At 36.4% G+C, this 14,472-nt stretch overlaps 1 protein-coding gene across 1 annotated transcript in view; it reads left to right on the forward strand.

Moving 5' to 3' along the window:
• TXNDC16 (thioredoxin domain containing 16) overlaps window positions 1–14,472 on the forward strand; it is a 148,753-nt gene that overhangs the window by 87,732 nt on the left and 46,549 nt on the right. Inside the window, exons 14-15 of the mRNA XM_058429389.1 lie at window positions 4,135–4,303; window positions 4,638–4,774. Coding sequence (XP_058285372.1) covers window positions 4,135–4,303; window positions 4,638–4,774 — 306 coding nt within the window. The remainder of the gene's footprint in view (window positions 1–4,134; window positions 4,304–4,637; window positions 4,775–14,472) is intronic.

A 14,472-nucleotide genomic window follows, 5' to 3' on the forward strand; every position in this document is an offset into this window, starting at 1 on the left:
GGGATAATTAAGTCTGTAGACGCTATGATCTGTAATCTTTTTTTTTTCTTGAGATGGAGTTTCGCTCTTGTCGCCCAAGCTGGAGTGCAATGGCATGATCTCAGCTCACTGCAACCTCCGCCTCCTGGGTTCAAGTGATTCTCCTGCCTCAGCCTCCCGAGTAGCTAGGATTACAGGTGTGCACCACCACGCTTGGCCAATTTTTGTATTTTTAGTAGAGACAGGGTCCAGGCTGGTCTCAAACTGCTGACCTCAGGTAATCCACCTGCCTCAGCCTCCCGAAGTGCTGGGAATATAGGCATGAGCCACTGTGCCCAGCCTCTAATCAATTTTTTAAAAAGCAGATCCTCTTACTTGCTTTCACATTTTCCTTTATGCAAGGCAAGTTGCAATCTATGGACAAATTTAAGTTTTCTTCTTTTAGATTCTCTAGCCTTATTGGCAAATAATTAGAAGAAAAGCAAAGGAGGAGAAAATATAAATCATAATGAAGTAGTGATTGGATAATGTTCCTCAAGAATATGATTAATTATCCCTCTCTCCACCCCATTTAATTAGACACCAGATGAAAATGGAAAAAGATTTCCTTGCATTTTTTTCTATTAATGACCAAATGAAGAGACTACCTGCCCCCGCAATGCAAGGGCTTAGAGTCGTATATGTTTGTAGAATAAAAAAGTAGATAAGCAACCCAGGACTTGTTTTCCTTTTCGTTCACTATGTTCTTTATGAATAACATTTTTTTTTGGTAATTGGATATCAGATAAATGGACTATTTTGGAAGTTCAGGGAACTTAATGTAGAAATGCATTGCATAGGTAATTACAATGTTTTGTGTCTATGTTGAAGCCTATACTATAACTTTATAAATTAGGAAAATATTATAATACCTTGGGCATTTAGTCCTATCATCTGTCTTTCTGACAGATCTGACTTTGTGGGAAAAAGCCATTTGTTATCTCTTAGTCCAAGACAATGAAGAATGTTTTTTACTCTGTCACAAGGTGGCAGCAAATGTCAAAATTTTATACTTACATAATACCTGTATCTAAGATATTCTGTTTTTTTCTTTTAAATTAGGAACCTATTTGAAATTACTGCATTATAAAGTATATGGGATGTAATACTATAGGCACCTTAGAATATTAGACTATTCCAACTGAAACATGAGTAAATATTGGAACCATTTTACAGGAATGAAAATAAAACTCTTAAATTGATAACTTCAGTATAAGTAGTTATATAACTTTTAGTGATATATATCAGTATTACTTTTCTGGTTTTAAAGATAACATCAAAGTTTTCCATTTCAACTGTAGGGAAAAAGGAATAATCACAGTTTTAGCAGTAGTAGACATGCTGAGGATGCTTATTGAAAGGAAAGAACTGCAGCTGGAAGAGCACTATATTCCATACTTGGGTGGCAAAATATATAACATGGCACATTGTATAAACAAGCATCACCAGATGTTTATTGATGAGATCAAAGCAGCTGCGTTGTCTGGGGTATATACCCTGAGGTTCGTTGTTGCGCACCAGGAAAATTTAGGACACGGACACACACAAGTTGTTTAGGAGCAGAGGTTTAATAGAGAGGAGAGAAAGAGAAACAGCTTCCTCTATAGAGGAAGGGGTCTCCAAGCAGAAAGGACTGGCTGGCAGCGAATGTGTCGAGTTTTATAGTCCAGTTTGAGAAGGTGGTGTCTGATTTACATAGGGCTGATAGATTGCTTCAATCAGGTATGATGTTTACATAGTGGTGGCATAGGGAAGTCTGGTCGCCCCACCTTAATCTTCCTATACAAATGGTCTTTCCACTTGTCTGGGGCCATCTTGTCTGCTCCTTACAGCACACATGGCTGGCAAAGAAGGGAAGACAGAGCGGCCATCTTGGAAACGTCTAGTCCTTAGTTCCTGCCGGTATGTGCACCCTTCCAGCTTGCAGGCTGCTCTTTGTTAGAAAAAGATTTGGGGCTGCTTTTCACTAAAAAGAAAAACCTTACCGAGGACTCCCATACCCTTGCTATCTGCCTAAGTGATTTCTTCTTAACTGCTATATCAAAATGATTAAAATAAAGGATAAGAGAACTTTGATAGGAAGTCACTTAGCATGTCTGATTTGGGAAGAAATAAGGATTTATATTTGTTTATATGCTCATACAAAATTCAACTATTAATATCCTTTAATGTAAGAATTTAAAATTTGTGAAGAAATATCAGTGTCCATTCTACACATTTTTACTGGGTACATACTGTGTAACAGACATTGTGCAAGGCAGTGGGATGTAGTGGTGAATAAGACAGACTAAGGCCGGGCGCGGTGGCTCACGCCTGTGATCCCAGCACTTTGGAAGGCTGAGGCAGGCAGATCACGAGGTCAGATCAGGACCATCCTAGGGCTAACATGGTGAAACCCCGTCTCTACTAAAGATACAAAAAATTAGCCGGGCATGATGTCACGTGCCTGTCGTCCCAGCTACTCGGGAGGCTGAGGCAGGAGAATCGCCTGAACCTGGGAGACGAAGGTTGCAGTGAGCCGAGATCACGCCACTGCACTCCAGCCTGGGCAACAGGAGCGAGACTCCATCTCAAATATACAAATGCAAAAAAAAAGACAGACTAAATCTTGCCTATATTATCAGATTGTTAACACTAAATCTGAAGTGATAAGTTATTACATCTATGAGAAGTAATCAAGAATCTTTGAAAATATACAAATTAATTTCAGTATTAAAAACATTGGTGATAAAATATTAAAATATCACATTCACAATTTTAATCATATGATTAAGTAATATTTAGGCTGTATCCTAAATTGATACACAAAGTTTCCTTCTTTGATCTAGTATGATACTAAATTTTATCTTTTATTAGAATTTATTCTTTTGAGTTGTATGGTGCTTATTTTATTTACTGTTTGATCTCTTTCCACACAGTGATTTATAATATTTTAGAGAACTTTACACATTTTATTATAGAGCAAGTAGGAATTTCTGCTTGAGATTCTACTATGTGTTTTCTTAGGCTGAAAAGAAATTATAGTGTTTAGACAGGATAGGTATCTGAAGTCCTGGATGAGTTTCACATATGTCATTTATTCACATGCATATTTAAGGTACTGCAGGTGCTGGAAAATCAATGATAAATAAACAGACATAGTCCCTGCTCTCAAGGAGTTGTCTTGGTACAGACAGACGTTAATCAGGTAATGAATAGTATATAATTACATAAGGAGATAAGGAAAAGAGCATGGTTCTATAATAGCATATATCAAGGGAACCTTATGTAGATCAGTGTGTCAGAGAAGGCTAGTTAGTCCTTGAAGTTGTACACGGTAAGAAAGATTTAACTCTGCAAAGGTTGGTGGGGGTAAGCTGGTACCAAAACAGATTTGAGTTTTGAAAAGATATCTCTAGCATTAGTATAGAGACACTGAATTCAAAGAGGTGAATTAGAAGCCTCTTGTAGTTACCCAGGAGAAATGACAACTTGAGTAGTGGCAGTAAAGAGAAGTGGACAGTAATTAGAGATATTAAAAATTTAGGTGGTAAAATTGAAAGAACATGCTGATTAATCAGTAGGCATGAAGGGCCTTGGGAATGGGGAGGTGTGAAAGATGATGCTTTGTTTTTTGAGTTGCACAAGAGCAGCAACATTCACCAACAAACACAGAAAAGAAACCATATATGGTTTTAGATTTGTTGAGTTTGAGGAGGTTTCTGTTCAAAGGAAAACAGAGAAGGTAGTAAGGATATATGGGTCTGGAAGTTCAAGGAGTTTGGGCCAAAGACATAAATTTAGGATTCGTTAGATTGGCTATGGTTATTGAGGTTGTGTAGGACAGGAGTGAAGAAAAACAACAGAAGGCAGCTTAAGCTGAGCCTTGAGGGACCCCCAACTCTACTGGCTGAAGAGCCTGCAAAAGGGAACAAAAAGGAGAAGCTAGAAAGTAAGGGAAAAGGCCAACAGGGGACGGTGTTGCAAAGATCAAGGGAAGAGAGTGTTTAAGCAGGAGTGTTTCATGCTGAGAGGTTAAAAGTTAAAATAAGAATGGGATAGAAAAATACTGAAAATCCTAAGCAAATGCATTTCCTACAATTAGTAATTACAAATGTGCGTTTTCCTTTTATTTAGGCACATCTACTATGCTTCTTACTAGAATAAACTGTGCAGATTGGTCTGATGTATGTACTAAGCAAAATGTTACTGAATTTCCTATCGTAAAGATGTACAAGAAAGGCAAGAACCCAGTATCTTATGCTGGGATGTTAGGAACTGAAGATCTCCTGAAATTTATCCAGCTGTAAGTATTCAGCTTCATTATAAGATCTCTAAATGTTTAGATCTTTAGAAGTTCTAATTCTCAGACTTTGCTAACACTTAAAATAGGCTAAGGAGGATACTAGAATTGAGATCACAAAATGAATATTCATGAAAGTCTATGTACATTTCGACACTTGGGGAGATAGCAATTTTGTTTAATGAGTCTGATTTTCTTTAAGAATAATATTTAATTTTCTATATTTTGTAAGATATTATCCTATGTAACATATTGTTTGCTATGTTTGGTATGCTTTATTTTTTTACAAACTGAAAATATCTTAAAAAATTTGTAATATAGTTATATATCTATCCAGCAACAGGATTTCATATCCAGTGAATATAACATCGATCCAAGAAGCAGAAGAATATTTAAGTGGGGAATTATATAAAGACCTCATCTCCTATTCTAGCGTGTCAGTACTGGGACTATTTAGTCCAACCATGAAAACAGGTAAGCAGAACTGAGCTTTTAAATTATACAGTAGAGTATATCATTGCTTGCTAGTTGTATTTTTTAAGAATACCTTTTTAAATTATAGAGAATTTCAAAATTGTGGAGAAGTTTGAAGAAAAATAAAATATTGTAAGCTAATTATTCAGAGATAGTGTTAAATTTTGATGTAATTTCTTCCATCTTTTTTCTGTATACCTACAGATTGCATATTTATATATGTTTTAACATAATTGGGCTAAAACTGTGTATCTAGATTAGAATCTTGTTTTTTGTTGTTGTTGTTTGTTTTGTTTTTTTGAGACAGAGTCTCGCTCTGTCACCAAGCTGGAGTACAGTGGCGTGATCTCGGCTCACTGCAACCTCTGCCTCCTGAGTTCAAATGATTCTCCTGCCTCAGCCTCCCGAGTAGCTGGGATTACAGGTGCATGCCACCATGCCCAGCTAATTTTTGTGTGTTTAGTAGAGACGGGGTTTCACCATGTTGGCCAGGATGGTCTCCATCTCTTGACCTCATGATCCGCCTGCCTTGGCCTCCCAAAGTGCTGGGGTGAGCCACCATGCCTAGCCAGAATCTTGTTTTTATTTAACATTACAATGATGTATTGATATTCTTCATGAACATTATGGCTGCATAATATATGGTGAATATATATATCAAAACGTATTTAAATTTGTTTTTGTTTTTTTTTTTTTTTGAGATGAGATCTTGCTCTGTCACCTAGGCTGGAGTGCAATGGCATGATCTTGGCTCACTGCAACCTCCGCTTCCTGGGCTCAAGCAATCCTCCCACATCAACCTCCCGAGTAGCTGGGACCACAGACATGTGCCACCATGCCCGGCTAATTTTTTGTGTTTTTGTAGAGACAGGATTTCACCATGTTGCCCAGGCTGGTCTTGAACTTCTGAGCTCAAGTGATCCACCCACCTTGGCCTGCCGAAGTGTTGGGATTACAGATGTAAGCCACCACACCTGGCCTTATTTAACTATTTATGAACAATATTTGTACTGTTTCCTTTTTTTTCTTCTGTATGTGAAGAATATTTTTGAGTCTTTGTATGCATTTTAGACCATATAATGAGTTTAGATTCCCAATAGAATAATATATGTCTTCTGTAAATTATAGGTTATATACATTACTCATGGTTTTTTTTTTTTTTTTTTTGAGACAGGGTCTCGCCCTATTGCCCAGGTTGGAGTACAGTGACACAATCACAGCTCACTGCACCCTCAACCTCCTGGGCTTAAGTGAGCCTCCCACCTCAGCCTCCTGAGTAGCTAGGATTATAGACATGTGCCACCATGCCCACTAATTTTTTAATTTTTCATAGAGATGAGGTCTCCCTATGTTGCCCAGGCTGGTCTCAAACTCCTGGCCTCAAGCAGTCTTCCTGCCCTGGCCTCCCAAAGTGCTGGTAGTATAGGCATGAGCCACTGTGCTTGCCCACTCACTTTTTAAAATGGAGTTTTACTGTTTGTCTAATGAATTGGTGTGAGATCTTTGTATATTAAGGATATTAAGCTTTTGTCATTTTGTTTCAGTTATTTTCTCTCAGTTTGTTATTTGCTCTTTAGCTTTAATGATAATTTTATATATCACAGTTTAAAATTTTTTTTAAAATTTTTTAATCTATTGATTTTAAGATTTCTTCTGTTGCTTTTAGCTATAAAAAACCCTATCATTTTTGTCACCTAATATTCACCTGTATTTTTTCTTGCTTTAATTTACAATATTTTCCTATTTTAATTTGTCTTGCTTTGTATATTTTTTCTTTTAAAAAAATTTTGATAACATACACATAACGTAAAATTTACCATCTTACCTGTTTTTAAGTGTATGTTTTACAAGTATTAAGTATATTCACATTGTTGTACAACTAATCTCCAGAACACTTTCATCTTGCAAAACTGAAACTCTATACCCATTAAACAACAGCTTTTCATTTCATCCTCCTCCCAGGCCCTGGTAACCACCACTCTACTTTCTGTTTATATGAGTCTGGCTACTCTATGTACCTCATACGGGTGGAATCGTACCGTATTTGTCTTTTTCTGACTGGCTTATTTCACTTAGCATACTGTCTTCAGGGTTCATCTATATTGTAGTATGTGTCAGAATTTCCTTCCAATTTTAGGCCAAATAGTATTCCATTGTATGTATATATCTTATTTTGTTTATCTGTTTATCCATTAATGAATTTTTGGGTTACTTCTACCTCTTGGCTGTTGTGAATAATGCTGTTGTGAACATGGGTATGGAAATATCTCTCTGGGACTCTGCTTTCAATTATTTTGAGTACATACTGAGAAGTGGAATTGCTGGGTCATATGATAATTCTGTTTTTAATTTTTGAGGAACCGCAGTACTATTTTCCACCCTGGCTGCATCATTTTACAGTCCTACCAATGGTGTACAAGGGTTCCAATGACTTTAACATCCTTGCCAATACTCGTTATTTTATTTTATTTTTTATGATAGCCATCTTAATGGGCGTGAGATGATATCTTGTTGTGGCTTTGATTTGCATTTCCCAAACGATTAGTGATGTTGAGCATCTTTTCGTTATGCTTCTTGGTCATTTGTATATATTCTTTGGAGAAATATCTGTAACTCCTTTGCCTATTTTTTAATTGGGTTATTTATATTTTTGTTGCAGAAATTCTTTATACTGAATATTATCCTTTATCAAAGATTTGATTTGTAAATATTTTCTCTCATTTCATAGGTTGTTTTTTTACTCTGTTGATTGTGATTTTTTTTGCCTTTTTTAAAAGTTTTTAACCCTTTAGATATTTTAGTGCATAGGATGAGGTGTAAGTGCCAACTTAATTTTTTTTCTAATAGTTAACATTTATCCTTTTTTTCTCCTTTATATGTGATTTCACCAGCACCATATTAAGTCCTTATCTATATGTGTGTGTGTAATATATATGTGTGTTTAAGTGTTTTCTATTTTATTCACTTTACCTATTGATACTTAATCTATTAGTTTTATAATACATGTTGAATATAGAGTCAAGTCTCTGATTTGTCTTTTTAAATATTTTCTTGGTTTTTTTCCTGTTGACTCTTCTAGGTGAACATTAGTAATTTATATTTATTCTCTTAACGATTTGGATATCTGCTGCTTGTTTTATGCTTCATTGCTGTTTCTTTAGTTTTTCTTGATTTTTTATTATTATTATTTTTTTAAGATAGAGTCTTGCTCTGTCACCCAGGCTGGAGTGCAGTGGTGTGATCTAGGCTCACTGCAAGCTCTGCCTCCCGGGTTCACGCCATTCTCCTGCCTCAGCCTCCCGAGTAGCTGGGACTACAGGCGCCTGCCACCACGCCCGGCCAATTTTTTTGTATTTTTAGTAGAGGCGGGGTTTCACCGCATTAGCCAGGATGGTCTCCATCTCCTGACCTCCTGATCCGCCCATCTCGGCCTCCTAAAGTGCTGGGATTACAGGCGTGAGCCACCGCGCCTGGCCGTTTTTCTTTATTTTTTAAAATATGGTTTCTGCTTCTTTTGCTTGTATTTTCCCCAGGACTAGAGAAAATGTTCCCCCAAAACATATTTGAACCTATAAAGTTAAAGATCGTTTCAATGATTTGGACTCCCTCTTGTGGAAGATGCTTTTAATTTCTTTTCTCTTTTTTTTTTTTTTTTTGAGACAGTCTTGTTCTGTCATCCAGGTTGGAGTGCAGTTGTGTGATCTCCACTCACTGCAACCTCTGCCTCCCAGGTTCATGCAATTCTCCTGCCTCAGTCTCCCAAGTTGCGGGGACTACAGGCATGTGCCACCATGCCTGGCTAATTTTTGTATTTTTAGTAGAGATGGGGTTCTATGGTTTTTTTTTCTTTGTATGCCATGGTTTCATGTTATGGATTCATATTACCTTTATTGCTGAGCTTTTATTTATTTATTTAATTATTTATTGCATCATACGTAATAAAATGTTGGAAATTTTTGAAAGAAAATCCTTCATTCACTTGTCCATTTTATTATGAACTTTTTCAAGCATACAGCAAAGTTGAAAGAATTGTAGAGTGAACACTCGTATACTCACCACCTAGATTCTACCATTAACATTTAATATTTGCTTTAGTACGTACCTGTATATTTATTAATTCGTCTTATTTTTGATGCAATTCAGTGTTTTTGCATTCAACTTTGATATGCTTATAACAATTATTTTTACTTTGATAGTTTTACATGGCAGCATAAACTACAGTATTTTTAAAATATCATACCTTCTCTTTACTTAGACCCTTATTCTTTATTTATCTCTTGCTTCACAGGAATGTGTCTTTCAATAAGTTTTTAAGGAAGGGTACACATAGGGTGTTTTTTCTGACCGATAGTATTTCTGGGAATGTTATTTGTTGCTTTTGCATCTAGGTGGCCTCTTGAGTCGGTAACAAAACCCTCAATGTTTTCTTTCTTTTTTTTTTATTTTTTATTTTTTTTGTGATGGAGTCTCTCTCTGTCACCCAGGCTGGAGTGCAGTGGCGCGATCTCGGTTCACTGCAAGCTCCACCTCCCGAGTTCACGCCATTCTCCTGCCTCAGTCTCCCGAGTAGCTGGGACTACAGGTGCCTGCCACCAAGCCCGGCTGACTTTTTGTATTTTTAGTAGAGACGGGGTTTCACCGTGTTAGCCAGGATGGTCTCGATCTCCTTACCTTGTGATCCACCCGCCTTGGCCTCCCAAAGTGCTGGGATTGCAGGCATGAGTCACTGCGCCTGGCCAATGTTTACTTCATTATACTAACTCTTACCATTTATCTAGGAAACTTCCCTCCTCCTTGTTTTTCTTTTCTTGAGATGGATTTCAAATTCTGAATGAAAGATTTTAAGAATATTTGTCTGAGAAGAGGACCCCACTGATCTAGCATTATATTTGCACATAGTAGATACTATTAACCACATATTAAATTTTGCTTTCTACAAATTGACATCTAGCAATTTTTTTCTACTTTGTTTTCAGAATTGTAAAAAGTAAAAACCAAAGGAACTTAAAAAAATAAATAAATAATAAGAATATTAATGTGTGCCCTGTGGCTTATCATCTTTGAAGGCAAAATCCTAGAGAGCATACCTTTATATTTTTTGTTTTTTTTGAGACAGAGTCTTGCTCTGTCACCCAGGCTGGGGTGCAGTGGCATGATGTTGGCTCACTGCAACCTCCATCTCCCAGGTTCATGCAGTTTTCATGCCTCAGCCTCGCAAGTACTGAGATCACAGGCATGTGCCATGCAGCAGCATGCCCAGCTAATTTTTTGTCTTTTTAGTAGAGACAGGGTTTCCCTATGTTGGCCAGGCTGGTCTCAAACTCCTGGCCTGTAGTGATCTGCCCACCTCAGCCTCCCAAAATGCTGAGATGATAGGCGTGAGCCACTGCACCTGGCTTTATAGACAGCATAACCTTCTAATGAAAAACATTTTTTTATGAAAAATTGGGAAGTAAGTCTGTGTTTTAGTCCTCCACCTTCCTTCCCTTTTGAATGTTTTTGCTCCCACGATTGACATTGTCCTCTCTGTACCTCAGATGCCTGCTGCCCTAACCTTCTCATTTATTATTCACACTAGGCCTCCTTCCAAGAAGAATTTAAGTCTTCAGATCATAAAAAGCACAAATAGGATAAAATCATTGAAAACAATGTAAAAACTCAGCAATAAAACAGTAGGGGGAACACTGTCGTTTGTCATAAAACTTAGCCCTAAGCAATCTGGTAGCAACTAGAAACAAAAAGATGAAATTTTTGCCATCTATCATCATATGTAATAAATCACAACACACAAGTTAGGATGCTGACTAATCCACAGAGAAAACTCTTTCCTAATTCAAATATTGAAAAGAATTTTTCATATTGTTTTTTACATTGGGAATCAACATAAGAAATGGTGTACTTGATCATATTTTTACACAAATGATGATAAAATGTACATATAGTCATCTCGCAATACAAGTCAAAACTGTAATGTTAAATTATTTAAAGGTAGTTCTGGTGTGCCAAAATGATGTAGTCTGGGTATGATACTTCCTTATTTGACTGGATTGATTGTTCCCAACATTGTCAGTTAGATATTTGTTCCTTTTTATTTCTTTTAGTTTGTTTTTGTTTTTTTTTTTTTTTTTTGCAAACACTGATATGTTAGTAGCTGGACTATCAACATCTATTGAAGAGAGAATAAATAATGATAAAAATCTTATGAATTTATTAACATTTCTATATAAATTTGTGTTTTGTTAATAAAAGCTAACTCTTGTTAAATTTAGCCTAAAGCTGCCTCCGTATATATTTTAAGTTCAGACTAAAGATTTCTCCATAAGTAGTGAACTGTAACCTAACTAGATGTATAAACAGACTATAACCAACTCTTATACCACTCACCAAGTTTTGGTCAATCAAAGGTGGCCCACTGTTCAAATCCTGTTCAAATAAGACAAATGCCAAGCTGTAACCAATCCAGATATTTCTGCACCTTACTTCCTCTTACTGTCTGTAAATCCTTTCTGACTCCATGGTACCACCAGGGTTGCTGTGAACCTATTCTGGTTTGGGGGTGCTGCCCAGCCGGCAAATGGTTCTTTGATCAGTTAAACTCTGTTAAATTTAGTTAGTCCGAAGTTTTTGTTTTAACAGATGGTGTCAGAAATAGGACCTATAGTAGAACTTCCAGCGACCCCTGGAAGCATCGAGTGACCAAATGGTGTACCCACTGGGCCCATTGTGTCCATTGCTCTCTCACAGCCACTGGGGATCGTGGGTATGTTCTCTTTCAGACTTTGAAGCTCCACAGCTTTGTGTTCTGAGCTATCTGAGTTTGTTTGAGCAGATTTTTTTTTTTTTTTATCTGAACTGGGTTTTGAAGTTGTTACAGAAATTGGACTGCATCCAGGATCAAATTAGATCTGATAATTAACTGTCTTAGATCTAGTTAAAGGCCTCAGATGTCCAAATCAGACAGAAACTGACAGTAAATGGCAATATTGTAGGTAGTATGAACTTCAGCTTTCAGAAATTTGCAGGGACTTTTGTGTTCTATCCCCATTGTTTCTTTTTCTTGCACTCATAGGTAGGAAAAAAGTCAATGACTAAGTTGCGAGGAAATCTGAGAGCCAAAGCCAAGATTCAACATAAAAATGAGATCCTTAATTTCTGAAGAACTGAGTACTCCACTTTCTGGCTACAACCACCTACAAACACTTACAAAAATGGCAAAATGTTACTAAAGGTAATTTAAAGTTACAGTAGAACATTTCAAATGAAAAATGCTACACTTTAGAAGTACATTTAAAAATGAGGACTCTCTAATTAGGCTTATTCAGGGATGCCTATTGATGTGCAGAAGCTTCTGAAAAGATTTCAGTATTTTTATTGCCTCTTTTAAAAGACCCTTTATAACAGGTAGCCAGGGCCAGGCACAGCGGCTCATGCCTATAATCCCAGTGCTTTGGGAGGCCGAGGCAGGCAGATCACTTGAGGTCAGGAGTTTTTAAGACCAGGCTGGGCAACATGGTGAAACCCTATCTCTGCCAAAAATACAAAAATTAGCCAGGCATGGTGGCATGTGCCTGTAATTCCAGCTACTTGGGAGGCTGAGGCACAAGAATTGCTTCAACCCAGGAGGCGGAGATTGCAATGAGCCAAGATTGCGCCACTGCACTCCAGTCTGGATGATGGAGTGAGAGTCTGTCTAATCCCAGCTACTCAGGAAGCTGAGGTGGGAGGAATGTTTGAGACTAAGAGTTCAAGACCAGCCTAGGCTGCATAGGAAGACTGTGTCTCTAAAAAAAATATATATATAAACAAAAATATAAAGAACTTGCTGACTATAAGTTTAAAAAAATAAGAGAAACCACTTAAAAGCCAGCAAATGAAAATTTTTTATAAAAGCCATAAAATCTGCTTCTGTCTGGATGTCTCTATGTCTATATGTGTTATGTATGTGTGATATTTGGTAAATCTAGTTTTAAAGTTGTTAACAAAGTAAAATAAAAATGGCTTCAAGAGTGTAACTTAAATATAATTCAGACATTTTTGCCTGGGTCTACTGGTCAGAGAGGTTTATGCTGTCTTTATATGTTTTAAGGTCATAAAACTGCTAATTTTCTATAATATTTTTGGCACTTACTTGATTTGTCTTGTGGGCTAAAGCTGGCTGTTGGGCTTCCCCAGAGCTTTGCACACATCTTACTATAAGCTGGTCTTTGGTTTTGAGCTTCAGGATTCTGGGGTCTGGACAGGTGGCCATGGTGAGGCCTGGAGGCATGTCGTCAATGCTTAGGCCACACGCTGCAGGGCCCCTTGTTCCTCCTTGCTTGGCCCAGATTTGCCTCATGGCCATGCTGGGAGTGGTCAGATCCTCCAGACATCCTCTTCACAGCTCTGTCTTCTGTCCTGACATCTGGTATGTAAATTTAGGACCCAAAAGAGCCCTGCGTTTTATGGGCATCATGTGCCCCATGGGTACTCAGGACTAAGGACAACCGAGAAAGACATTAAGGAGGGTACCTGTGTCATAATTTATTTTCCAATAATTAAAAATCTGTAAGTCATGTTAAGTAATAATAAAATGTCTGAGTCATTCCTAAATAACTTAAAATACTAAAACATTAATTATTAAATATATGTTTGTTTATGTACTTTTACATCTTATTTTTACGTGATATAAAAAAATTAATATATTTAGATTTGTTAATAAAATTAAAATATCTCTCTAAAAATTATAAAATGATTTTCATCTACAAATATTGATATAAAACAGTTCAAAATTTCTAGGTTTTTACTAGAAATTTGGGTTACTAAGAGTCAAAATTATAGTTAACATAATATGATTAAAACTATTAAATGTAAGAGAATTCTAAATAAAGAGTCTATTAAAAAAGCAAGATATATTTTTGGTGAGGAAAGTTATAAAGGCATAAAAATGTGAGAAAAAAATTTAGAAGTTACTTAAAGATTGTTTCAAATTAAAACAATAAAAAAGATATAGATAAAACTAAATTGTAGAAAGTTAAAAAAGAAAACTTCAAAATTTTTATGAGATTACAAAAAGTTTATTTTAAAATCTTGTGTGATTAAAAGCTGACTGAAATGAGATTTGTTTATAAGTTTTTATTAAAATCAGCTTTAGAACTGATAATACACTAATAAAAGAATAGAAATTTAGTTTTCTCTTTTGCACATAAATTTCATGTAATACTAATAAGACACAACAAAACACTTTCATTCACCTTTTGAATAAACTCAAAAAAGGGAGAAAGAAGAGACATATTCTATCTTTATTAGGTCTTTTAATTGTTTTTTAAAAACTGAGTCCTGTTGTTTCCTGACTTTTTAATGATGGCCATTCTAACTGGTGTGAGATGGTATCTCACTGTGGTTTTGATTTGCATTTCTCTGATGGCCAGTGATGATGAGCATTTTTTCATGTGTTTTTTGGCTGCATAAATGTCTTCTTTTGAGAAGTGTCTGTTCATGTCCTTCGCCCACTTTTTAATGGGGTTGTTTGTTTTTTTCTTGTAAATTTGTTTGAGTTCATTGTAGATTCTGGATATTAGCCCTTTGTCAGATGAGTAGGTTGCAAAAATTTTCTCCCATTCTGTAGGTTGCCTGTTCACTCTGATGGTAGTTTCTTTTGCTGTGCAGAAGCTCTTTAGTTTAATGAGATCCCATTTGTCAATTTTGGCTTTTGTTGCCAT

This window comes from Hylobates moloch, unplaced genomic scaffold (assembly GCF_009828535.3).
Source record: "Hylobates moloch isolate HMO894 unplaced genomic scaffold, HMol_V3 SCAFFOLD_16, whole genome shotgun sequence".
NCBI classification, from domain to species: domain Eukaryota; kingdom Metazoa; phylum Chordata; class Mammalia; order Primates; family Hylobatidae; genus Hylobates; species Hylobates moloch.